A 26724-nucleotide genomic window follows, 5' to 3' on the forward strand; every position below is an offset into this window, starting at 1 on the left:
TTCAACATGGGGAAACATTGCATGGCTTATCCAAAAGATAACAAACATCGAATCAAAGTCGAGTAGCATTCATGGATCTCTACGCCGTTAACATAAGGTTAAAATATGCCTATAGTGATTGTAGTTTTCAAAAATTAGGAATATAGTTCCTATACTTGTATTTAATCCCTTTATTTTTTTAGATTTTAAAATTCTGGTTCGTTAATAATTTTAATATTTTCTTGTTGAATTCAGTTAATTTCATTTTTTTAATTACATAATTATGTGTGTAGTTTTTTATTTCAAAATGTCACATCAACAAATTTAAAAAAAAGAAATACAAGTTTAACAAAAATATTAAATTCCTAAAAATACAAGTACAAAGACTGAAATCTTAATTTTCGAAATCTACAAAGACTATATGCACATTTTAACCTTAATATAATTGTTAAAGTTGTACATCGTGAATCTCATCACTTGTTAAAATAATAAAATACAATGGCAAAAATAAGAGAATCTGTAAGGACGATCGGAGTTACGACTGAATCCCATTTAATATAATACTGGATTTTTTCTCTGCCCGTATGTTTTTATTTTCTTATTATGTGATTATTCTTTTGTCATTATTCACGTCTATTAAATTAACGAATTTACAATTTGATTAAGATAAATACAAACAGTAAAGAGAGTCTTCCACTACCTTTGAGTTCTTTATTTTTCGACCCAAAGGTCAGGATGAAAACGAGCATCTGACACTAAACAAGCAATTAGGAACATTGGAGTTTGGGGGACATACCTCAACTTACATCGATCCCATCTTCATGAACTATATTCAAAGATCTCCAACTCCATCATCATCACCTTGGCCCAGATAACATTGAAGGTAAAACTATTGAAGGAAAGGTATCCACAGGTTCAAGAGTTAATCCATTTAGAAAATCTTCATTCAGGCTACCTGTAACATCAACTGAACCCTCAAAAAGCTTCACCACTGTGGACATAGAAGGCCTCCTCGCATATTCAGTTTGTAAGCACCATGCAGCAACCTTCATCAACTCCACAACTTCGGCTGCATTCGACTGCATATCATCGCTACACTTATCGACTAAATCCATGAGTTGCCCTTCTTCTTGCTTTCTCTTAAAAAGTCCCAATAAATGCATATCTTCTTCCTGTTGAGATACATCAACGTTTCGTCGTCCACATAAGATTTCTAGGACAACAATACCAAAGCTATAGACATCTACCTTTTCGGTTATACACGAGCTTAACCATTCAGGAGCCATATAACCAGGGGTTCCCCTCATCGCTGTTATGACTCGACTTTGGTCTTTTCCGATTAATTTCGACAACCCAAAATCTGAAATTTTGGCATTAAAATTCTCATCTAAAAGGATATTTTGAGGTTTGATGTCTAAGTGAATTATCTTTTGGTTGCACTCTTCATGAAGATAGGCTAATCCCTTGGCTATATCTAAAATGATTTTCCTTCTAATCTGCCAACCAAGATCAAGATCTCGATTTTGATTGAAGATCCATCGGTCTAGCGATCCATTAGCCATGTACTCGTAAACTAAAAGTCTATTAGAACTTTCAGCACAAAATCCAACCAAACTTACCAAATTATAATGGTGAATGCTTCCAATTGTCTGAACTTCAGCTATGAAGGACTTGTTAACGGCACCAATGTTGAATTGATGCTTCACTGCAACATCAGAGCCCAGAGGTAAGATTCCATGAAAAACCGAACCAAATCCACCTTCACCAAGCTTGTTGCTAAAATTCTTGGTAATGTTCTTCAACTCTTCATATGAGAATCTAGTTGGCATTCCCAACATGTTGTCTAAACAATGCTCTTCAGCTTCTTCAAACCCTTTTTCAGCTCGTAGGAAAAATAAGCCGCAGATAAGAAGCACAACAAGGACAGCTCCAAGTGTTGAACCCACAATAACAGCCCCATTCTGTCGTTTCTTTTCAGGGTAATTCTGCACCTTTATAAAAGCTGAGTTGCTGTAATAGTCACTGGAATAGTTTTTCTCAATGGAGAATACTTGAGATAGAAAATAGCAGTAACCCAGATTATATATAGCAGCTTTGCAAGAACAATTCTTTAAACACGTTTCCTTACAAATCTCTAATGTTATGATTGTGTCGGAGAATAAAGAGCTATATATGGGTTGAGAATAGCCCCCCTTGAGTTCGATAAAACTATGACGAACAGAAGGCTCACAAGAAATGGGTGAAACTGCATAACACCCATGATCTAGGCTTGTAGAATTTATTGGCTTAAAAAAAGTGGTTTCGCTTTCACTTACAGTGTCAAGGCAACTGCATCCCTCTTTTGAGCAAAGGCTATATTTCCCACATGGCAATGGATAACTACATTGATCAAGGCCCAGTAAATCAATCCCCTCCCACCCAGATTCTGTCAACTCATATGCCTTCAAGTGCCCATCATTTCCCAACCGTATAAAACTACCCCAATCTCCCACATAGAAAGACCCAAACCATTTATTTTTGAATTCAACATTATCTTCCACAGAACTTGAGTAATAGATTTGGGGAGGATTTAAATCCATGTAAGCAGTGAATACACCACGGCTGATAGCAAATGCATACAAACCTTCCCTTGGGTCGTCTGGGGATATGCTGGCTTTCAATTTCTGCCCTGGCACTAACCTTTGACCACGAACTAAAGTGTCGGTTGGGTGGTCAAACGACTGCCAAACAATGTGGTCGGCTTTGTTAAGCAGCATAAGGTTTCCCTCTGCAGTCAAGTTTAACCTTGAAACCAACTTGCCTACTGTGCCTTGGGACCAAACCGAAGTATCGTTAGCATCTTTCAACATAAATTTGCCTTCAAAAGTGAGCTCCAACAGTGCCTGAACATCAACTGGTTTGTCCCGATTAGCTGACCATACCACTTGGGGAGGAAAGCTAGATTGAGGAAATCTATAATCACCATTAAAACTGGTATTGAAGATGGAGATAGCGAATTGGCAAGTATTACCATGATAGCTGCAGTGGAAACCACACACAAATATCCCATTAACAAGGACCGGCATCACACTAATGTCGGTCTCTGGGAAACTAAAGTCAGATGAGGGAGTGATTCTCCAGGAATTTGGTCCTCTGACAAATGATGGATACTCTTTGGTTTCAGCATCAATAAAAAATGATGACGGTACGATCAGTAAAATCAAAAGTGTGATCATCAGAAAGTAGCTAAAGGCATTCATAATCATGGTCATTGCTCTCTAAGAAGAGCCAACAGCTTTCCAGGGAAGAGTGAATTAGCTGCAACAATGGCTTCAAGCTTGATAAACGAAAACAAATTCATGCTATCATATTGAGGAAAAACATGTATGCAATTTTCTTCTAAAACATCACCAAGAAAGAGGAGAAAAGTCAAATACGAGTTTGAGGAATAGCAAGGATTTTCTTTTGGAAAACAAGTAGTCATCCATTAACGTTCAAAATGGTCAATCAATGTAGTGGGGGAGACAGCAATAAGACCTACTCTGCAAGGGTCAAACAATGTAGCGGGGGTGAGAGCAATAAGACTTAATCTGTAAAATGTTCACTTTTTGTCAACGCCTTATTTCAGTCGCATGTGTATTGTTCATTAAACTTATACATGTAACAAAAGTTAATACAACAACTATGAAACTTGAAATCATAAAACAGGCATCGCAATTATAGATTGTTATTAATTGAGATGCAACACTTCAAATTGTCTGTAATCATCTACAACACTGCAATCACTTGAGATGCAAAAGCCAACTATTGTCTGTAATGGCCAAAAGGACGAAGGAAGAGCAAAACTTCGAATTTATCTGTAAGTTCTTCTCAGCGACAAAGCGATTGTTGAAGCCGGCAGGTACCCTCACTCAGAGAAGAAATTTCCTTAATTTTACCTGTCGTTGCAGGGGACGAAATAGAAAGGAAGGGGGAGAGTGGGGTTGACTTACTTTTTCTTAAAGTGGAGAAACCTTCCATTGATTTCACCCTAACTTGACATGTATAGAGTAATGTTAATGCAATTATTGTATTGCAATGTCATACATGGATGCTTTCTACGAGATGAGTCCTCAATTCATCTCTGCTGTTGCAAAATGCCCTGGGGGGTCGTGGGCCTCCATTTGTCCGAATGATCATTATAGAGGCGAGGGACTTGGTATTGTGAGGCATAACCTGTCGAGAGGTTTTAAGAGTGTCACAATGTTACAATCTGAGTTTCATGATGCTGCCATGAACAATTTCGAGGTTGAACTAAGCATTTTATGGTTCAAAGGGAAGCCATAGCTTTGAACTTTCGGTTTGTGTTGCATCAGTTGTGAGATGAAGAGTGTGAGCAGCTGGAATCACAGAGATATGTGTATGTTCGTTGAGAAACTGGAATACAAAAGATTTTAGACTTGAAAATTCAACATGAATTCTAATTTAACAAATAAATTTTTTTTTTTAATATTCTTTTAGCTACCTAATTTGATGCTATCAGTGGATGGATCTACCAGATAATATGATAAATTCTTCTATATAATCAATAATGAAAACAGACAATATTCCACAACCTTTGAGTTTGGGAACATCCCTTTCATTACATTACATTCATAGTCATCAACTATATTCGAAGATGGATCTCCTGTTCATGATCATCACCTTGGCCCAGATAACAAACATGGTAAAACTATCGAAGCAAAGGTCTCCATAGCTTCAGGAGTTAATCCATTTTGAAAATCTTCATTCAAGTTACCTGCAACATCAACTGAGCCTTCAAAAAGCTTCACCACTATGGACATGGAAGGCCTTCTTGCATGTTTAGTTTGTACACACCATGCAGCAACCTTCATCATTTGCACAACTTCGGCAGCATTCGACTGCATATCATCGCTGCACTTATCGACTAAATCCATGAGTTGCCCTTCTTCTTGCTTTCTCTTAAAAAGCCCCAATAAATGCCTATCTTCTTCCAGATGAGATTCATCGACGTTTCGTCGCCCACACAAGATTTCTAGGACAACAATACCAAAGCTATAGACATCTACCTTTTCGGTTATGACCGAGCTTAACCATTCAGGAGCCATATAACCAGGGGTTCCCCTCATAGTTGTTATGACTCGACTTTGGTCTTTTCCAATTAATTTAGATAACCCAAAATCTGAAACTTTGGCATTGAAATGCTCATCTAAAAGGATATTTTGAGGTTTGATGTCTAAGTGAACTATCTTTTGGTTGCAATCTTCATGAAGGTAGGCTAGTCCTTTAGCAATATCTAAAATGATTTTCTTTCTAATTTGCCAACCAAGGGCAAGATCTCGGTTTTTATTGAAGATCCATCTATCTAAGGACCCATTAGCCATGTACTCGTAGACTAAAAGCCTGTTGAATTTTTGGGCACAAAATCCAACCAAACTTACCAAATTGAAATGGTGAATGCTTCCAATTGTCTGAACTTCAGTCATGAAGGACTTGTTAACTGGACCGAAACCAACAAGATGCTTCACTGCAACTTCAGAACCAGAAGGTAATGTTCCCTGAAAAATAGACCCGAATCCACCTTCACCGAGCTTGTTGCTAAAATTCTTGGTGACATTCTTCAACTCTTCATAAGAGAATCTAGTTGGCATTCCTAACATGTTGTCAAGAAAATCCTCCTCAACTTCTTGAAACCCTTTTTTAAATCTTAGAAAAATTAAAGTGCAAATAAGAAACACTCCAAAGATAGCTCCAAGAGTTGAGCCCACAATAACTGATGTATTCTGCTTTTTTCTTTCAGGGAAATGTGTCTGAAATTGTAGAATTCTGCACCTTTATAAAAGTCAAGTCGCTGGAATTAGTTTTCTTGAGGGAGTCCACTTGAGAAAGAAAATAGCAGGAGCCCTTTCGATATGTAGCAGCTTTGCAAGAACAGTTCTTTAAACAGGCTTCCTTACAATCTTCTAATGCTATTGTGTTGGAGAACAACGAGGTATACACGCGTTGAGAATAGCCGCTACTGAGCTCGAGAAAGCTCTGAAGAAGAGAACTCTCACAAGAGATTGGTGAAATTGCAGAACACCCAAGATTTGGCGTTGTAAAATCTATTGGCCTAAAAAAAACTGCTTCGTTTTCACTTATATCGTCAGGGCAACTGCATCCCTTTTCTAAACAAACGCCATAATTTCCACATGCTAATGGGTAACTACATGGATCAATGGGGAGTAGATCAGTCCCCTCCCACCCCGACTCTTTCAACTCATATGCCTTCAAGTGGCCATCACTTCCCAACTGTATAAAATTAGCTGAGTCCGCTACGTGGAAACTCCCGAACTGCCCATTTTTGAATTCAGGTTCAGTAGAGAGAATAGAAGAACTTTGGTAATAGGATTGGGAAGGATCTGAATCCATATAAGCAACGAATTTACCATCAATGACAGCAAATGAGTACAGGCTTTCACTTGAATCGGCTGAGGATACATTGGCCCTCAATTTCTGCCCTGACACTAACCTTTGACCACGAACTAAAGAGTCCGTTGGATGGTCAAAGGACTGCCAAACGATGTAGTTGGTTTCGTCAAACAGCATGAGGTTTCCCTCTGCAGTTAAGTTTAACCTGGAAATGGACTTGCCTGGGGTGCTCGGGGACCAAACCACAGTATTGTTTGCATCTTTCAAGTTAAGTTTGCCTTCTGAAGTGAGTTCCAAGAGTGCCTGCATCTCAACTGGATTGTTCGGATTAGCGGACCATACCACTTGGGCAGAAAAGCTGGAATTACCTTCAGAACTACTCTTGAAGATGGAGACAGCAAATAGGCAATTTTCACCAACAAAGCTGCAGTGGAAACCACAGGCAAACATTCCATAAACAAGGATCGGCCTCACACCGGCTGACTCCCAGAAGCTAAAGTCAGTCGAGGGAGTGTTTCTCCATGAATTCGGGCCATTCACAAATGAAGGGTAGTCCATGATTTCGGCGTCAATAAAAAATGAGGACGGAATGATCAGTAGAATCAAAAGTGTGATCATTACAAAGGCACTAGAGGTATTGGTATTCATGATCATGGCTCTCGAAGACGAGCAATGGCTTTCCAGGGAAGACTAAATTACTTGAATAAACTAAATAATTCATGCTATAATTCCTTGAAGAAATCACCACGAAAGAGCTGAAATTTCCAAAACAATAATTTTCTTCTAGGAAAAATGAAAATAGTTATGCTGTAGCGTTCAAAATGGAATCAATCAATGTTTAAAAAAAAATTAATTAAGTTTTTGCTCTCTTTTTTTTTTCACTTAATTAGGTATGTCAAAATGTATCAAATAAATCTTTTGATGTTAACTTTAATAGTTGACGTTATTGTTCTTAATTTTTTCAGTTAAAGCTATCCCGTGTTATAATCACGGCATGATATGTAATAAAAATTTATACAATATAAAAAGCAAAAAATTATAAAATTATTAATTTTAATAAAATATTAAATTATTAAAATTATTAAATTAGTAAGAAAATATAAAAATTGTAAATTTTATAAAAAATAAAAATTATAAAATACATAAAAAACCTTTAGTCATTAACTTTAACTGTTGATCGTTAAAATTAATGACTCCAATTTTTTCAATTAAAGCCATTACGTGTTACAACACAACATAACATGTGGCGAAAGATGATAAAAATAAAATCAGTAAAAGTATAGAAAATTATAAAATACTTCTTTTGGTACGATATATTTAAAAAATAATTTTACGATTTTATATTTCTTTACATTTTTTATAATTTTTTCTATATTTCTATATAATTTATAATTTTTATAAAATTTTACAATTTTTTTATAATTTTTTTACCATTTTATATTTTATTACAATTTAATACTTTTTATAATTTTTATTAATTTTCTTTCTTTCTTTTTCACACATCACGTTGTAGATGTGACATGTTGTGACTTTAACTAAAAAAATTAGGGGTGATTAAATTTAACGGTCAACCGTTAAAGTTAATGATCAAATGGCCTTTTTGATGCATTTTGATGGTTTAAGTAACTAATTGAATGCAAAAAGGAAAAAAAAAAGGAAAGGGCTTAATTGTTTTTTTTGAAAAACTTGAGAGACTTTTTGATGCATTTTGAAAGTTCAAATATTGAATTGAATGCAAAATTACTTTTTTGAAAAAGTTTGAAAACTTTTATATTATTAAGCCTTATAATAACTATGAAAATTGATATAATAAAAGATGTATAAGCACATCACTTTAAAAAATATCTTTCCTATTTTGTTCATTTAACATTTTTTATCAATTTAGTCTAATTAATATAAGTGTTTGAAGGTGATGCATTAACCATCATTAACAAATGTCAATCAAATCAAATAGACAGATCAAAGATCGAGGCTCATATCAAAGACATTCATCAAATAATAAAATAATCTAGACTAATCAAAATTTGATTGAAACAAATAAATAGAGTTTAACTAAAATATTATTTCTCAAATTTAACTAAAATAGGAATCATACTCAACAAACATCTATCAACCAAAACTGGCCATCATGAAAGAGTTGCAACTATGCTTGACTCTCAACTGGATAGCCTCTATTAGCCGACCATACCACTTGTGGAGAAGATCTGATATGACCATCGTAACTCGTGCTGAAGATGGAGATGGCAAATAGGCAATTGTCACCATCATAGCTGCAATGGAAACCACAGACAAACGTCCCATTAACAAGGATCGGCTTCACACCAAATGACTTCCTGAAATTATAGCCAGATGATGGAGGGATTCTCCAAGATTTCGGGTCATCAACAAATGAGGGGTAGTCCATGATTTCAGCATCAACAAAAACTAACGCCGAAATGATCAATGGCATCAAAAGAGTGATCATTAGAAAGGCGCTACAAGAATTGGTATTCATGATCTTTGCTCTCTAAGGCGAGCAATGGCTTACCAGGGAAAAGTAAATTAGCTGCAACAATGGCGTCAACTTTGACTAACCTAAATAATTCATGCTATCATATTGAAGGAAAATAATTCTTTTACGTTTATGAAATCACCAAGAAAATGCAGAAATGTAAAAAAAAGGAGTATGACGAACAGCAAGAATTTTCTTTAGGAAAAAATAGTTAAAAAAGTGGGGGCATTGACAGCTTCTATACCCTCCCAACGCGTGCAATTTGTCAAATTCAAATAAGTCCATTTCTATGGAAAAAAAAAATGCAATATTGTGAGGTGGTTGCTTGGCATCCTCATACTCGAGATTAGTTGAAATTTAATACCAATGGATCTGTAATGATGGACACTGGAGTTGAAGGTATTGGAGGTATTTTGAGGACTTGCATAGCCACAGCTTAATTACATTTTCACCATGTGTTGACCCAAGTCAAAGTGTAATTTTATCTTTAATAATTTAATGGCCTAAATAGTAATTTTACATTTTAGGGGGCTCGGCCCTGCAGTCCCTCCTTAGATTCACCTCTAAGAGTATACAGAACCAATCAAAAAGTAACATGTGACATGCCACATTGATAAATATTCTGACATGGCATGTCTCATCTATAAATATTAAAAAATATATAAAAATCATTAAAATTTGTATAAACATTTTAAAAATAATTAAAATTTTATTAAGAAATAATAAAAATTAAAAAAATATGATAAATATTATTATAATGATGGCAAACATATCAAGATACCGAAAGCACCAAACACCAAATGATAAAGGTGGTTCATAAACTTGAATCAAACACTTGGAAACATATACAGAACTGATTTGAATCCAATTTTGGCTATTATAAACTTGCAAGAGGGCCTTCGTTAAGCTCATGTTGAGAGCAAAAGACATCAATAAGATGACCTTATGACACATTAGTAGAAGCCCGATAATAAAGGAAGCCCACACCCAAAATAATCCTCTACTTTAGGGTTTAAGAAGGCATCCCATACACTTACTAATGTCACGGGGTTAGAACTTTAGTCTTACAATCTGTGTAGTTTTAGGCATTTTTTTAATTTTAAATCTACTTAAATCAGTTTAACTCTCGCAAAAACGAAAATTCTCGATAGAAATTCTCTAACGCACCGAAAATAATGTGAAAACAACTCAAAACGAAATAACAACGAAAGAACAGAAAATACTACAAGAAAGCAACACACATCAAGTATTTGAGTAAATACTCTCAATTGTATTCAATTACTATAAAGGATTAAAATTGAGTATCCTGAGAGGATAACTAATGAGAGGGAATGCCTCTATTTAGAGGATAACTAATGAGAATGCCTCTATTTATAGTTGAATTCACTCAAAACTAACGATACAGATTGAGTTACATCAACGATCAATATTAGAGAGCTAATTTAGAATTGAGATTCTTAAGGGATTGACTCAATCCTTTAAGATTACAAAATCAAATCTTATCATTATAATATCTTCTAATATTGGTTTCCTTATTTATCCTGAAAGCCTTAAATTTTCTCTTAAGTACTTTACTTGGCCACCAAGGCTTCAAGTAAAAGTGAATCGAATGAACCTCATTTCATCAATTGACCTCTATGAGATACTCTTAGCACATTCAATACGGGCTTTGATCCGTGACCTGTGACACCGGCACACCTCCTAAGCTTACTACAAGGAGAAGACACCTTCCACTTCTTAAGTCTTGACAACCTGCTCTCAAGTTATTACCAAACATCCTAAAAACTGAAAGCATAAGTCACCCAATCAATGGATTTATAAACAATTTGCAATCAAATAAGTTGCTTTAATGAATATTTTAGCGCTTTTTCTAACTTATAGATAAAACAACTCTTCAAGAGAGTTGTAGACTTGTGAATCTCCATTAGCATGATCTTGAATTACACCCTAATCAGAACTCTTCAACATGGTATGTGATAAAAAAAAAATCTTTCATCAAGTGAACTTCTTTTACTACTAAATTTTTATACTATGACTCTTGAAATTATCTTTACTAGACCAAATATCTTCGCGAATTAAAACCATGAAAATTGAGTGGACTATGTCTAGTTGCAACTGATAGTACAAATGGAAGCACTAACAGGATCATTGTTATTACAGTAATCCACAAAGGAATAAGCAACTGACAATACAACTGAAAGCAAGAACTTGATTGGTTATTACAGCAATTTGAACATGATTCTACATCATCCTTATCTTTTACCAGTAGGAGAATGATCAGATTTTGAGAGCGGACAAGTAAACACTAGCAAAAGTTAAAAAGGGAAACAATGACAAATCTAAATTGATCCCATCTTCATCAATATCATCCTAGAACATCTCCTCCATGTCCATATTCATCACCTTGGCCCAGATAATATAGAGGGTGAAACTTGTGAAGCAAAACTCCCCACAATTTCCCACGTTAATCCATTTAGAAAATCTTCATTCAAGTTACTTGCAACGTAATTTGAGTCCTCAAAAAGTTTCACCACTGCGGACATGGAAGGCCTCCTGGCATATTCATTTTGCAGACACCATGCAGCAACCTTCATCATCTCCACAACTTCGGTTGCATTCGACTGCATATCATCGCTGCATTGATCGACTAAATCCAACAGTAGCCCTTCTTCTTGCTTTCTCCTAAAAAGTCTCAGTAAATGCATATCCTCTTCTAGCTGAGATTTATCGACGTTTGGTCTCCCACATAGAATTTCCAGGACCACAATACCAAAGCTATAGACATCTGCTTTTTCAGTTATAACTGAGCTTAACCATTCAGGAGCCATATAACCAGGGGTTCCCCTCATAGCTGTTACGACCCGACTTTGGTCTCTTCCAATTAGCTTAGACAACCCAAAATCTGAAACTTTGGCATTGAAATTCTCATCTAGAAGGATATTTTGAGGTTTGATGTCTAAGTGAATTATCTTTTGATTGCAACCTTCATGAAGATAGGCTAGTCCTTTGGCTATATCTATAATGATCTTCTTTCTAATTTGCCATCTAAGAGCGATTCTTGGTTTTTATAGAAGATCCATCGGTCTAACGATCCATTAGCCATGTACTTATAGACTAAAAGCCTGTTGAATTTTTCAGCACAAAATCCAACCAAACTTACCAAATTGAAATGGTTAATGCTTCCAATTGTTTGAACTTCAGCTACAAATGACTTGTTAACTGCACCAAAGCCAACAAGCTGCTTGACTGCAACTTCAGATCCCGGAGGTAAGGTTCCATGAAACACATACCCAAAACCACCCTCACCAATCTTGTTGCTAAAATTTTTGGTGACGTTCTTCAACTCTTCATATGAGAATCTAGTTGGCATTCCAGCATGTTGTCTAGATAATCTTCCTCAACTTCTTGGAACCCTTTTCTAAATCCTAGAATAATGAAAGCGCATATAAGAAACACACCAAAGATAGCTCCAAGAGTTGAGCCCACAATAACTGATGTATACTTGGGTGATGAAACATTCTTGTTAGAACTCTGTGAAATTGGAGAACTTTGCACCTTTATAAAAGCTGAGTTGTCATTGTAAGTACCATAGCCGCTAGAATAACTTTTCGCGATGGACAATCCTCCAGACAGAAAATAGCAGGAACCCTCTGTATCCATAAAGGCTTCGCAAGAACAGTTGTTTAAACAGAGTGCTTTACATTCTTTTAAAGTTTTTGTCTCAGAGATCAAATATTTTTTCACGGGATGAAAATTGTAGCCTTGTAGCTCGAGAAAACTCTGATGAATAGAACTCTCACAAGAGATTGGTGAAACTGCATAACATCCAAGATCTGGCTTTGTATAATTTATTGGCTTAAAATAAGTAGTTCCATTTTCATTTGCATCAACAGGGCAACTGCATCCCTCTTTTAAGCAAACGCCATAATTTCCACATGCGAATGGATAACTACATGGATCAATGGGGAGTAGATCAGTGCCCTCCCACTTGGGATCTTTCCACTCATATGCCTTCAAGTGGCCATCACTTCCCAACTGTATAAACTTAGCTGAGGCTGGCACGGGAAACTCCCGAACTTTCCTTTTTGGAATTCAAGATCAACATAAGACAAGATAGGACTTACGTAATAGGGATCCATAGATGCAGTGGATTCACCATAAGTTACCATAGAAGCAGTGAAAGTGGGTTCACCATAAGTAACCAAAGAAGCAGTGTAGTTAACAGAAGCATTGATAGCAAATTCATACGAAACAATACTTGAATTCGGTAGCGATACATTGGTCGTCAATGGATGCTGTAGCATTAAACTTTGACCAAGAACTAAAGAGTCCGTTGGGTGGTGAAATGACTGCCAAACCATGTCACTGGCTTTGTTAAGCAGCATGAGGTTTCCCTCCGCACTCAAGTTTAACCTTGACGTATCAAAGATGAGTGCGTCCCAAACAGAAACATTGTAAGCATCTAACAACCAAAACTTGCCATCATGAGTGAGTTGCAACTGTGCTTGACTCTCAACTGGATAGCCTCTATTAGCCGACCATACCACTTGTGGAGAAGATCTGATATGACCATCGTAACTCGTGCTGAAGATGGAGATAGCAAATAGGCAATTGTCACCATCATAGCTGCAATGGAAACCACAGACAAACGTCCCATTAACAAGGATCGGCTTCACACCAAATGACTCCCTGAAATTATAGTCAGATGATGGAGGGATTCTCCAAGATTTCGGGCCATCAACAAATGAGGGGTAGTCCATGATTTCAGCATCAACAAAAACTAACGCCGAAGTGATCAGTGGCATCAAAAGAGTGATCATTAGAAAGGCGCTACAAGAATTGGTATTCATGATCTTTGCTCTCTAAGGCGAGCAATGGCTTACCAGGGAAAAGTAAATTAGCTGCAACAATGGCGTCAACTTTGACTAACCTATATAATTCATGCTATCATATTGAAGGAAAATAATTCTTTTTCGTTTATGAAATCACCAAGAAAATGCAGAAAAGTAAAAAAAAGGAGTATGACGAACAGCAAGAATTTTCTTTAGGAAAAAATAGTTAAAAATAGTTATCCAGTAGCGTTCAAAACGGGATCAATCAGGGTGGCTAAGTGGGGGCATTGACAGCTTCTATACCCTCCCAACGCGTACAATTTGTCAAATTCAATTAAGTCCATTTCTATGGAAAAAAAAAATGCAATGTGAGGTGGTTTCTTGCATCCTCATACTCGAGATTAGTTGAAATTTAATACCAATGGATCTGTAATGATGGACACTGGAGTTGAAGGTATTGGAGGTGTTTTGAGGACTTGCATAGCAACAGCTTAATTACATTTTCATCATGTGTTGACCCAAGTTAAGTGGAGGTGCTAGCTATTATAGAGGTAGCCTCAATTTAGTTACCAAACTTACAAAAATTTATAATTTAATTTCCAGACTTTCATGTTTTCCAAAATTTATGGTATTAACATTTGGTATCTTTTAGAGTTTGTGTGACTCGAATCTCGTCACTTGTTGAAGAAATAAATACAGTGATAAAATATTCCATGTAAGTTGAGTCCGTATAGAACTATACTTCTACTCTTTGATTTTGATTATAACAAGTTTTTTCAACCATTAAATAGATGTAGTCAAAACTCCTCTTATATCATTATTTTTCAACATTAGTGAATTTTTTTCTCTTTCCGTGTTTCTTTTCCCAAAAATTTTCACATGAAATTTATGTTTTCTTATTTTTCTTATTTTGCAATCATTCTATTACTATAATCGACATTTATTATAACAATATCCATTATCAATAATTTTTCATATAACTTTTATAGCGATTTAACTGTCGATATGATAAATTAATCTCTAACTTTTGTTCTTTATATTAAAATATGTTAGATAAAATTTAAATAAAGCAGCATAATCTGCGTATTATATAAAACTAACTCCTAAAGAACCATAGGATTTAACAGGGTATTTTAGATAGTACAAAAATCAATAAGGATAATTTAGATATTAAACTTAATAAGGGTTATTTAGAAATTTTGCAAAAAGTTAATTTATTTATTTATATGTTTTAAATATTATTATATTTTAGTTATTTTATTTCTTATTTAATTTATAAATAAATCTATTTATATATAATTAATTTTTAGTTAATTATGTATTGGTCATCTTGAACTTATAATGCAAACAAAAGCAAAAAAAAAAAAAACAAAGTTTATTTATAAATTTTAATTTTATTATATTTTATTTGTTTCTTATGTATAAATAAATCTATTTGTATATAAATAAATTGGTAATTGAACTTTATAGAAGTTACAAACTATTTATATGCATTAATTTTTTATTGTTTGGAAGTTACTTTTGATAGAAGTTACTACGAGTACGAAGTTTAAAATTTTTTTACTTCTCAACAAATTTATATTTTTTTACCTTTTTTTTATATGATTAATAGTGAATTCACATGTGTGGTTTAGACCTGTTCATGGGCCGGGCGGCCCGGCCCGCCCGAAATATGGGAGGGTTCGGGTAAAAATATAGGCCCGAAATATGGGCTTGGGCAAAAAAACGAGACCCGTTTAAAAAACGGGCTGGGCCTCGGGCACCACTTTTTTGGCCCGGGCCCGGCCCGAATATAATAAATATATATTTTTTATTTTTATTTTTTAATTTTAAAATACTTTTAAAATAATTTTTTTTATTTTTAAAATAAATTTTTAATGTTTATTTTAAAAATGGGCCGGGCCGAGCCTGGGCAAAATTTCAGGCCCATATTTTGGGCCGGGCCCTCCCGGGCCTAGGAGGCGGGTCGAAAAATTTTTCGGGTCCGGCCTGAACCAGTCCATGGACAAGTCTAGTGTGGTTTCATGCTTCGGCAATGTTGAAAGTGGTAATAGCATCTTCCTCATCCTCTCTAAAAATAAGAGGATCATCCTTCAGAAATTTTGTCATATTCAACATGGTCAAATAGAATAACATTTTTTGTTGCCATGTTTTAAAATTCTTTCCAGTGAATTTTGCAGGCTTTTCATTGTGACTCATAGTCACAGGTAACGTTTGGCTCATAGCCTGAGCCTGAGCAGTGATAATCGCCTCAACCTTTGAATTGGATGAGTTGTTTGATGTATGAAACATTTTTCTATATTCAGAATGAAGAACCAGAATCCGTAAATAAATTAAAATTTGAAACAGAAGTATAAACCAACCTAAATAAGTTACGATGGTGACATGTACGCCTTAGATTAAAACTATAACAAATAATTTGTCTTAAGAATGTAAGAAAATATAATATTGTATATAATATTAATATGTCAGTAACAATAATAATGCAATACAATGAAGTAGCAATAACCTACAGAATACTTGTAATCGGACAGAGTTGAAAATTAGAAAAAGAATTTTGTTGAGGCCTGTATGAATAGTTTCCTTAAGACAGATTCGACCTCTCCTTGGTGCTTTGAGTAACATTGGATGTCTGTCTCCCAAGATATAACAACAAACGATCACAGTAGTAGCACAACAAGTGATCAATCGAACTCAATCTTGCCTTTCTCTATCACCAAGAGGAATCAATTTAGAGGATTTTTTTAATATTGATGGTTTTTTATGATGTGTTTTGGAAGTCTCCTAACTTGGCTTTATATAGAGGAGAGGAAACGAATAAAGAAATTTAGACCGATTCATGAAGAGTTTTTTGAAAAGTTAATAGATATAAGTGAACAGACACAATAAATGAAAAGATGCAATATTAAACCAAAAGCAATGAATCTGTTCACCAAGAGATTCAACTGTTCATCAAGAGATAGAACTATTGTTTAATTTGAGTATCAATTTATCATTCATCACTCAACAATTTTGAGCATATTATATAGAATATAAATCCATAATTTATTATTCAAACCTACAATTTTATCAATAAAATAATATGCCTCAAAGTTCCACAATATTTATTGTAATACCCAATTTTAGTTCGGGCCCAAAGCCATAAATAAAAGAACACCAAACTAAAATAATTTATAAACTATATGTGTCCAGTCCAATTACAAATAACCCCAGCCCAAATTACAAGCCCAAATTGTTAACCCAATTACAATCCAAATGACCCAATACAAACAGCCCAATACCTCGCCCTAACAACACACATGCAGAAAAACCCTAGCCTCCCTGCCTCAATAGCGCTACAGACGAATCAGGCCCTTCCGCGCGTGTGTGCCAACGGTTATTGCCCTCTGCACACGCCACGCACGTTCTCCTTCCAGTATGTACCTGCAATGAACCACAAACCGTAAGAGAAGGCACTAGAAGCAATAATAGAAAAGGGCCAGTGTAATTGAAGAGATTTTTGTATTTTATTTTGGTGGTAGATTCATAGTATTTTGGCTATAAAAAGCCGATTCATTTCTGTAAAGGGGGATCTTTTTTTTTTTTTTGATTCTGCACGAAATAAAAAAATACAAAGAAACTAAATAAGACGAAGGTGATTTTTCCAATTTCTTTTTTTCGTCTTCTTTGTTTTCTTTTGTTTTTCTCTTTGCAAATCAAAAAAGAAATAAAAGGGAGATATACTTACCTACGCGGAGGCGACGACGGAGCCCTATTTGTTCCGTCCAAATCGGAGCTGAATAGGGCTTCGAATTTGTTGAGGCGGCGCGACGGTTGAGAGGCAGAAGTGCCTAAATTTTTGTCATGCGGCTGAAATGATTTTAAGGTTTTGAAATTAGTTCTTATAGGGCATTTAAACTACGTCGTTTGGGGCCTGAATCAGTGGCCCCCAAAACGGCATCGTATCTGCTCAAACCGTGTGCGGCCCAATCCGACCCTGGGAGGATCCGCCCATTTTGTTCAATGGTCTTTTGCGCAATAAGCCCCTCCGCATTGGCTATCATTTCAATTCAGTTATTCTTCATTTTTTTTAAATTGTTACCGCATATTTGATACAGATTCCATATAGATCGCTGGTTGAATGGTGTCGTTTCCATTAATTGGATTTGAATTCCTGAATTTGTGCGTTTAATTGCTGTTTAGTCCCACAATTTTGAATCGGTTACAAATTTAGCCTTTCTTCTATTTTTATTTCTGTTTGTTGCCCTTTTAATTTCGTTTTTAAGTCGAAACTAAATTTTTATTTTAAAAAGTGGTTTCGACATCCATTATTTTCCAACAGCAATTGTGATGTTTCATATGTCATGTGTTAGCCATACATTGACTATGTGTGCCACCTCATAAAAAAAATTAACACTGTTAGCGTTTTGGTGTAACTTGTGTAACAGTTGACAAGTTTAAGTTCCGAATTGCACCAAAAAAAAGTTTAGGTATTGGATTAAGAAAAATGTCAATTTCAAGTACCAAATATTATATTAAACCAAGAAAAAAATATTTTGATTCGAAATTAATTAGATTCACATTTGCATTTTATGACTTTAAACTTCATAGAGGTTACAAACTATTTATATGCATTAATCTCGTCGTTACATATTAAATTAATATTATGCTTTATTTCTTTTATTGTTTAGAAGTTATTTTATAACTTTTAATTTCATACAAGCTACAAATAATCAATTACATACATACATAATCACACACAAACATGTAACTATTTTTAGCTCTTTTCGGGTGATAATTTTATTTAGGAGTGAATATAAACATATTAGATAAATCAAGTTAATAATAAATTTAAGCATATTACAAATTATAATTTTATTTTAATTATTCAGCTTCTATTTTAAGTAAATATAAAAAATTAAATTGATGCATGATTGATTCAATTGAATTGAATTGGTCTGATTGTGATTGATTATCGAGATAGAAGACTAAATTGAATAGAATTAAAAATAGTGGAACTTGATGAAATGATGAAATTTGCTTTGAATTGGGTTGAATCGTGCTATGTTATGTAATGAAATGATAAACTGATTGATGAATTGAAAATGATAAAATGTAATTTGAGTTATTTGATGAATTGGATAATTGGTTGCGCTATTAACTGTTCGGGCAGGGTTGGGTATAATTGACATGTCATAGGATAGATTGAGAACAGGATTACTTTGACTATATGTCGATGGGAGTTGGGTGCAATTTTCCTACGAACATTCTGACGAGTGCTAGGCACAATTAGTACTTTAGTTAAATTGATGAGCGTTGGGCGAATTTACTTATTTCAGACATTCTGATGAGACATTGAGTATCAAATTGGTGTGTTGGTTGGATCCGTGTATTCGTTCGAGCCCTAGTCATGTTAATAAGGGGTTTAATGATGATTGAAATTGATTAAATGTTACAAAGTTGAAATGCATGCACTTATATACGACATTGAATGTCAAGAGTATGGAAAAGATCACGCAAATTGATTAAAGGCCAGAGAGCTGATTCGGTAAGATAAGAAATGAATCATTCGATTTGGTAATCAAATGAAGCATAATTATATGTTACAAGATGAGTAATTATACAAATCTATCTAGCATTGTAATAATGGTATGAAATATTCATATAGATTACTAGTTCATGAAGTGATTATATAATTCATCTTAAGTATGAACATAATAGTGATATATACATATATAGATGTGTTGAATGAGATTGATTATATAATGTTTTCATATTGATTGATAGTATATACATGGAATTTGAATGCAATTGAATATTTCATATGCTATATCGATTTGAATTATAAAAATACCACTGAGCTTTATCGCTTAGCATATGGTTTGATTCTCATGTGCAGGTTAAGTACATATCGAGATTCCCAGCATCAATTCCAGCATCCAAATAAAGATCCTAGACTCAACAATTTTTGTGTTGTTTTCTTTTGTTGGTTATACAACACGTGCCTAGGTTGAGTCGATTTTAATATTTTGCTATTTTTGAGAATGTTGAATTGAATGTTTGGTAAATGGACTTAATTATATGAATGCAAAATTTGTATATGTGTTTATCATATGGTTTTTGTAAAGTATAAAAGATGCTTTTGCAAATGGTATTTGTGGATTAGCATTTATGTGTATAATTGAATGAATTGAACAAGATAGATAATTTATAGGGAATATGGCATGAGCATATTGATGGATAGTGTATTAATGGGCTTGAATTGATGCTTGAGAGGTATGCGTATTGATTACTTATGAGTTGAATATGTATATTAAATTAATGGAAATAAATTGTAGGTTGATATCTATTAGAAATTGCATAAATAGGATGTGACATCGTGATGTCATACAAATGTCATCGCTACAAGATATGGACTCCAGGCCACAGCACGATGAGGAACCACGTCGCCGCGACGAGACTCTCACAGTATGTCATGACGCAACAAGGAACCCCTTCACGTTGCGACATCCACTCGATGTTTTGAAGTTCTTACAATTTGGTCTTAATTCTATCTCGGATTAGCTTTAGAGTTTTCGTAAGCTAGTATAGGACCCGGAAATTGTTTAATATTGTATTGTATGCATAATTGAGTTGAAAATTTATCATTTGGTAGTATTAATTGACTATGATTAATCATAGTTACTCTGACAATGAATGTGACACCTCGTAACTTGAATTCGACGATCGGGTCGGATACTAGATATTACATTTTTAGTCTAATTTTTTTTCCTTGCTATGTATTGACTTTTTTTTCTAGCTCTGCATGGAGGAAATCTTTGGTGATGTTAGTTGAATATGAAGATATCGATTTTGTATAGTGGATTATGAATCCTCTCAATGTGCCAAGAAATTTGAGACAAGTGGTTAATAACATTAACAGGCTATAAGCAAAGAATGATATTTGCTTGCAAAAAAAGACCCCTTTTTTGTAAGAAGATTATTTTGTGAAATATCTTCAACTTTGATCCTCCAGTTAATGGTGAATTTTATTTATAAAAAGTCAAATCATGCAATGCGTGGTGATAATCCTAGTTCTATTAATTTATAACTATTTATCTGTATATTAATAATTTATCAATTACATACTAACTTTGATACTAATAATTCTATTTAATAAAAGTACCTAAGTCAAAAATTAATTAGTAGTTAACATATTAATAAAATTTTAGTAAAAATAAAATCATTCAATTCTTTCTGTTAATAAAATCACCATTAACTAATTTAACCGTAATAAAAGGTAACATGATATACAAAACCAATTAAAAGTAACATGTGGCATGCCACGTTGATAAATATTCGACATGGCATGTCTCATCTATAAATATTAAAAATATATAAAAATCATTAAAAATTGTATAAATATTTTAAAAATAATTAAAATTTTATTGAGAAATTATAAAAATTAAAAAATGTTATTATAAATATTATTATAATGATGGCAAACAGATCAAGATACCGAAAGCACCGAACACCAAATGATAAAGTTGGTTCATAAACTTGAATCTAACACTTGGAAACATATAGAGAACTGATTTGAATCCAATTTCGGCTGTTATAGACTTGCAAGAGGGCCTTCATTAAGCTCATCTTGGGAGCAAAACACATCAACGGCCCATAAGATGACCTTATGGCATATTAGTAGAAGCCCGATAATAAAGGAAGCCCACACCCAAAAAAATCCTCTGCTTTAAGGTTTAAGAAGGCATCCTATACACTTACTAATGTCACGGGGTTAGAACTTTAGTCTTACAATTTGTGTGGTTTTAGGCAGTTTCTTAATTTCAAATCTACATAAATCAGTCTAAATCTCGCAAAAACGAAAAATTCTCGATAGAAATTCTCTAAGGCACCGAAAATAATGTGAAAGCAACTCAAAACGAAATAACAACGAAAGAACAGAAAATACTACAAGAAAGCAACACACATCAAGTGTTTGAGTAAATACTCTCAATTGTATTCAATTACTATAAAGGATTAAAATTGAGAATCCTGAGAGGATAACAAATGAGAGGGAATGCCACTATTTATAGTTGAATTCTCTCAAAACCAACAATACAGATTGAGTTACATCGACGATCAAGATTAGAGCTAATTTAGAATTGAGATTCTTAAGGGATTGACTCAATCCTTTAAGATTACAAAATCAAATCTTATCATTATAATATCTTCTAATATTGGTTTCCTTATTTATCCTGATAGCCTTAAATTTTCTCTTAAGTACTTCACTTGGCCACCAAAGCTTCAAGTAAAAGTGAATCGAATGAACCTCATTTCATCAATTGACCTCTATGAGATACTCTTAGCACATTCAACACGGACTTGGATCCGCGACTTGTGACACTGACATACAAGGAGAAGACACCCTCCACTTCTTAAGTCCCGACAACCCGCTCTCAAGTTATCACCAAACACCCTATAAACAGAAAGTATAAGTCACCCAATCAATGGATTTATAAACAATTTGCAATCAAATAAGTTGCTTTAATGAATATTTTAGCGCTTTTTCTAACTTACAGATAAAACAACAAAACAACTCTTCAAGAGAGTTGTAGACTTGTGAATCTCCATTAGCCTTCAACATGGTATGTGATAAAAAAAAAAACTTTCATCAAGTGAACTTCTTTTACTATTAAATTTTTATACTATAACTCTTGAAATTATCTTTACTAGACCAAATATCTTCGCGAATTAAAACCATGAAAATTGAGTGTGCTATGTCTAGTTGCAACTGATAGTACAAATGGAAGCACTAACAGGATCATTGTTATTACAGTAATCCACAAAGGAAGAAGCAACTGACAATACAACTGAAAGCAAGAACATGATTGGTTATTACAGCAATTTGAAAAGCATGGGTTTGAGGGCTTTTAAGATATTTCCGAAGGCAATATGACCGTATCATGTAATAAAGGTCACATGGCTACCAGACTTGCCTGCAATCTTTCTAAATTTCCTTTGCATGAGCGTAGGAGCTGTAGAGATCTTTTAGGGCCATGGAAAAGAGCTAAAAAATAATTAGCGGGGTTATGGAAAAGCTTGCCAAACTCATTACCAAGAATCAACCTTGACCCAAAAGAGAGACAAAGAGGAGCTCTCTCAATTATGGAAAACCAATCTTAAGAAGCTACCACGCCCAAAGGAGTCGCTTCACCATAAATTATAACATCACTACACTGTCAACTCATACCTCTTCCAAACCAAATTCATACATGCATCACACACATCAACTTCAACTAGGGATCATTCAATGAGATAATGTCTTATTTAATTACATTTACATGTATGTGTTGAAGATCCCTTATGACTCATTTGATTGTTTTTCCTAAGTTAACACTTAGGAATATATATATATATATATCCACTGAGATGCTCAATCAAAACTCTTAAACCACACTACCCTACTCTTAGCACTACCATGCAAACCACTTTCCTCTTACGTAACCCTAAACTTGTATCAACACTCAATAACAACGATAAGAGTATTCAAAAACTATCATTTCATCAAATTTTCCAAATTTTCATTCTTCTCACCCTAGAACATTGCTCCCATGTAGGGAAAGAAATGAAAAAAAGAAAACGGCTTCTCTTTTTCTGGCAGCTCGATGGAATTACAGCACTAGGAGCTGGCTGGCTAGGGCGCTAGGCCGATGGCTTGCTATAAGACTTTTAATGAAACCCATAGTACCAAGCCACTGTGTGATCCATGCAGAAACTGGGAGTGAAAATTTTCTTCTTTTAATTAAAGTAGTTAAATAAAGCAAAACCTATGCCAAGTGAAATCATAACTCCCAATTCAAGGTTAGGGCTTGAGCTAAAAAGAGAATTAAAAAGGAAAAGAATAATGAGTGGTCATCCATTTTCCATTAATATCACCATATTAAAATAAACAAACAAAACAATGATAATGTAGGATCTCGGTTGGCATTCATGATATTACACAAATTTGAAATTTACAGAATTAGGCTCCCAATGCCTTCCGCAAGGGTTCGGTGTATATTTTCATCATCTAAAATGAAATTTTCGTAATTTGGTTATTCAATTTTTAGAGTATTTTCATTTTAGTCACGTTAAATCTTTAAATTGTACAAGTCAGATCATGTTTATACATTCATTTTGGTCACCTAAAAAAAAAATTTTAAGTATTGATTGGGGTAAAAGAAAAATCAAGGATTAAAGTGAAAAAGTGATAGAAGCTAAAATAATACACAAAAATTATCAAATTGTAATTGTTTATCGAAAAGTCTTTTTTATTTTAAATTTCAAAATATCAAAATAAATTGAATAAATTGTTGAAAATTTTAAACCATTGATAATGTCAACCAATTTGTTACTACAATATTAAAATTAATTAATTAAATCTCCTTTTAAATTTTAAAATTTTATTTTAAATTTCTAGGTTATCCTTAACGAAATCAACCCAAATAACTCATTAATTGTGAGGGAAATAAAAACAAACAAATACATAAAACAAAGGGGGTTCCTTGTCCCTCGTTGCCCATTTATAACTTTGGTAAGAGCTGGTCCATCAAAATAGAAAATTTAGGCAGGATTCTTTTTTTTTAATTGCCTATCGTCCAAATACCTTTTACTTTCAAAATACGAACACGGGGATTATCGAAGTATTTGTTTGATTTTGATTGAAAAGGCGAAACTTAAATTTCATTTGATTATATAATCTCGAATATTCCATGCTAGGCTAAAAGTAAAGGAAAAAAATACTTGAAATTAATTAAAGTAATTGTTTGTTCTTCATTTAGGTTAAGAAGTGATGAAAAATTTATGATTTTTGTTTGGAATGGAAGATAAAATTAATTAATTTAATTAATTGTAAGGATTTTTTTTTTTTGCTTTTAGATTAGTATGGAAGTTTCAAGATCATATAATTAAAAGAAATTCGGGTTTCTTAAACAACCATTAAAGACAATAATTTTCATTGATGATTTTTGAAAATAATTTTAAAACATCAAAATAAATTAAATAACTTGTTGAAAATTTTAATCCATTAAAAATGTGAACTGGTTTACTATTATAATTTTGAATCTTAATATTTAAAATTTATATTTGAAAACCAAAATTTATAATTTTCGGTAATGGGATAAACAAGTACAATTTGACAATTTTTGTGTATTATTTTAGTTTCTTCTACTTTTTCACTTTAGTCCTTGATTTTTCTTACCCCAACCAATACTTAAAAAAGATATTTTTTAGGTGACCAAAATTAAAGCGACCTAAAAGTTGAGTGACCAAAATGAAAGTGCAAACATGATATGGTATATGCATTTAACCGCCATTAGAGATTTAACGTTTAGGTGACTAAAATGAAAGTACCCTAAAAGTTGGATGACCAAATTGCAAGAATTTTATTTTGAGTGACCAAAATAAAAGCTCCTTAAAAATGGGTGACCAACTAGATAGTTTACCCATATTTAAATTTATTTTAAATAGAAATCTATATATTATTCTCTCATTATTATTTTTTACTTGATTTTAAAATAATATTAATCAAATATTTCAATTCGTTAAATATTTGGGTTTATTTGAAAATAATAAAATTAAACAATTAAATATGTAAATAGATGTTCAATTCAGATATTTAAATATATTATGTGTTTATACTGATTTAAGGTCTGTTTAACATTACTTCTCAGAAGTATTTTTAGGACAAAAAACACTTTTAAAATAAAAATATTGCTAAACAATATATTTTTAAGTTTTTCAAAAGTACTTTTGAAACAAAAAATCTTTGTAAAAACACTTTTTTGGCCAAAAGCAGAAACAAAAAAAATTAGCTTTTGCTCAAAAGTGTTTTTTGGCCTAAAAATGCTTCTGATAAGCAATACTAAACTGGCTCTTAGTTGGTCGTTCTGTTGGCCAATTCACTTTCTTCCTGATATAGATGATTAGAGTAGGGAGGAAGAAGATTTTCTTGCGAAGAAGGAGATCAAAGTGGAGTGTCTTGAAAGCTGGCCCCCCTCAAAAGGATCTTTAGAGATGTATGCAAGGGGGTTTTCCGAGTCGATTCCGAGTCACCAGAGCGGATTGAATTTCGGGTCGAGTTCTACTATATTTTATTATAATTCTATAGCAATGTGATTAATAAAATCAAGTATTATTATATTATCAACTTACTAGAGATTCACTAATTAATTTTTTAAATAATATAAAAAAAACCTCAAAGTTTTTAGTTTCACTTTTGAATTTAAAAAAAATCCACTAACGATAAAAATAATATTAATCATAAGTTTAATATATTGCCTGATATTCAACTTTTAACTGCCCATTATCTTTAAAAAAAAAAAAAAACTTTGGGTCTCTTGTGAGGCCCACTAGCATTATCCATTCTGCCCACTTCCTTTGGGGTCGTTGATGATTATCCTATCCAAATTAAATTAAACTAATTTATTAATGGTTGATTACTCATTAATCATGCAATCAAACACTAAACGTGTCGATTCTACGTTTTGCCTACTTTTCAAAACTAACTTAATTTTTTTAAAAATAAATTGTATGAATTGAACCACGTCACCATATATATACATATATGTATATTTATATATAAATGAAAATCAACCCTTGTTGTAACCCATGATCCACTCTCCATTTTTATTTCTTATTGCTCCCCTTGATGCAGCATTCTTAGAAACAATCTGAACCGTCCCATTGGTGTAAAGACTAATCCAACTATATGCTAGATACGTCTTCTCTATGAAAAAAAAAGTAGTTTTACCCATATATATGAAATCTTAATTATCTCACTTGTATTCCATGAAACCCCTTGAAAAACGAAAAAAGTTTCGATTTTTCCAAATTCGACAGGTAAGTAAAAGAAGTAGATATGACCAAATTACCTCACTATCAACTGATCTAGCAGGACTTTGCAAATTAACCTTTAACCACGAGAGAATGTTTCCTGCAAAGAAGCTCCCACTTATTTTATTTGGAAGACCTTGCATCCATATTACTTTAGCCGCCAGACAATCTCTGATAACATGCAGAATATCTTCAGAATGA

The 26724-nt window shown here is 33.5% G+C and overlaps 3 protein-coding genes and 2 pseudogenes across 3 annotated transcripts; all 5 read right to left on the reverse strand.

Annotated features, from left to right (window-relative positions):
* Nucleotides 1–722: 722 nt before the first annotated feature.
* Nucleotides 723–1962, reverse strand: LOC105781259 (G-type lectin S-receptor-like serine/threonine-protein kinase SD2-5). Its single transcript, XM_012605797.2, has one exon. It carries the CDS (start codon nucleotides 1815–1817, stop codon nucleotides 837–839), a length of 981 nt encoding a protein of 326 aa, XP_012461251.2. The 5' UTR covers nucleotides 1818–1962; the 3' UTR covers nucleotides 723–836.
* On the reverse strand, nucleotides 1823–3230 carry LOC128031997 (G-type lectin S-receptor-like serine/threonine-protein kinase At5g35370). The gene is made up of 2 exons (XM_052626523.1): nucleotides 1905–3230; nucleotides 1823–1861 (listed from the first exon to the last, which is right to left on the reverse strand). Exons 1-2 carry the CDS (start codon nucleotides 3228–3230, stop codon nucleotides 1823–1825), a joined length of 1365 nt encoding a protein of 454 aa, XP_052482483.1.
* Nucleotides 3231–4490: 1260 nt separating this feature from the next.
* On the reverse strand, nucleotides 4491–7128 carry LOC105781251 (G-type lectin S-receptor-like serine/threonine-protein kinase SD2-5; annotated as a pseudogene).
* Nucleotides 7129–10982: 3854 nt separating this feature from the next.
* LOC128036086 (G-type lectin S-receptor-like serine/threonine-protein kinase SD2-5) lies at nucleotides 10983–12384 on the reverse strand (annotated as a pseudogene).
* Nucleotides 12385–12520: 136 nt separating this feature from the next.
* On the reverse strand, nucleotides 12521–13744 carry LOC105781197 (G-type lectin S-receptor-like serine/threonine-protein kinase SD2-5). Its single transcript, XM_052626899.1, has one exon. The coding sequence runs from the start codon at nucleotides 13708–13710 to the stop codon at nucleotides 12874–12876; it is 837 nt and encodes a 278-aa protein (XP_052482859.1). The 5' UTR covers nucleotides 13711–13744; the 3' UTR covers nucleotides 12521–12873.
* Between the last annotated feature and the right edge of the window lie 12980 nt (nucleotides 13745–26724).

The sequence above is a fragment of the Gossypium raimondii genome, chromosome 13 (assembly GCF_025698545.1).
Source record: "Gossypium raimondii isolate GPD5lz chromosome 13, ASM2569854v1, whole genome shotgun sequence".
In the NCBI taxonomy this organism is placed as follows: domain Eukaryota; kingdom Viridiplantae; phylum Streptophyta; class Magnoliopsida; order Malvales; family Malvaceae; genus Gossypium; species Gossypium raimondii.

Coding starts and splice junctions, on each gene's coding strand:
- LOC128031997 (XM_052626523.1), bottom strand. CDS start 3,230: ATGACCATGATTATGAATGCCTTTAGCTACTTTCTGATGATCACACTT. Junction 1,862..1,904: donor TGGGTTCAACACTTGGAGCT/GTCCTTGTTGTG, acceptor TTTTCCTACGAG/CTGAAAAAGGGTTTGAAGAA.
- LOC105781259 (XM_012605797.2), bottom strand. CDS start 1,817: ATGTTGGGAATGCCAACTAGATTCTCATATGAAGAGTTGAAGAACATT.
- LOC105781197 (XM_052626899.1), bottom strand. CDS start 13,710: ATGAATACCAATTCTTGTAGCGCCTTTCTAATGATCACTCTTTTGATG.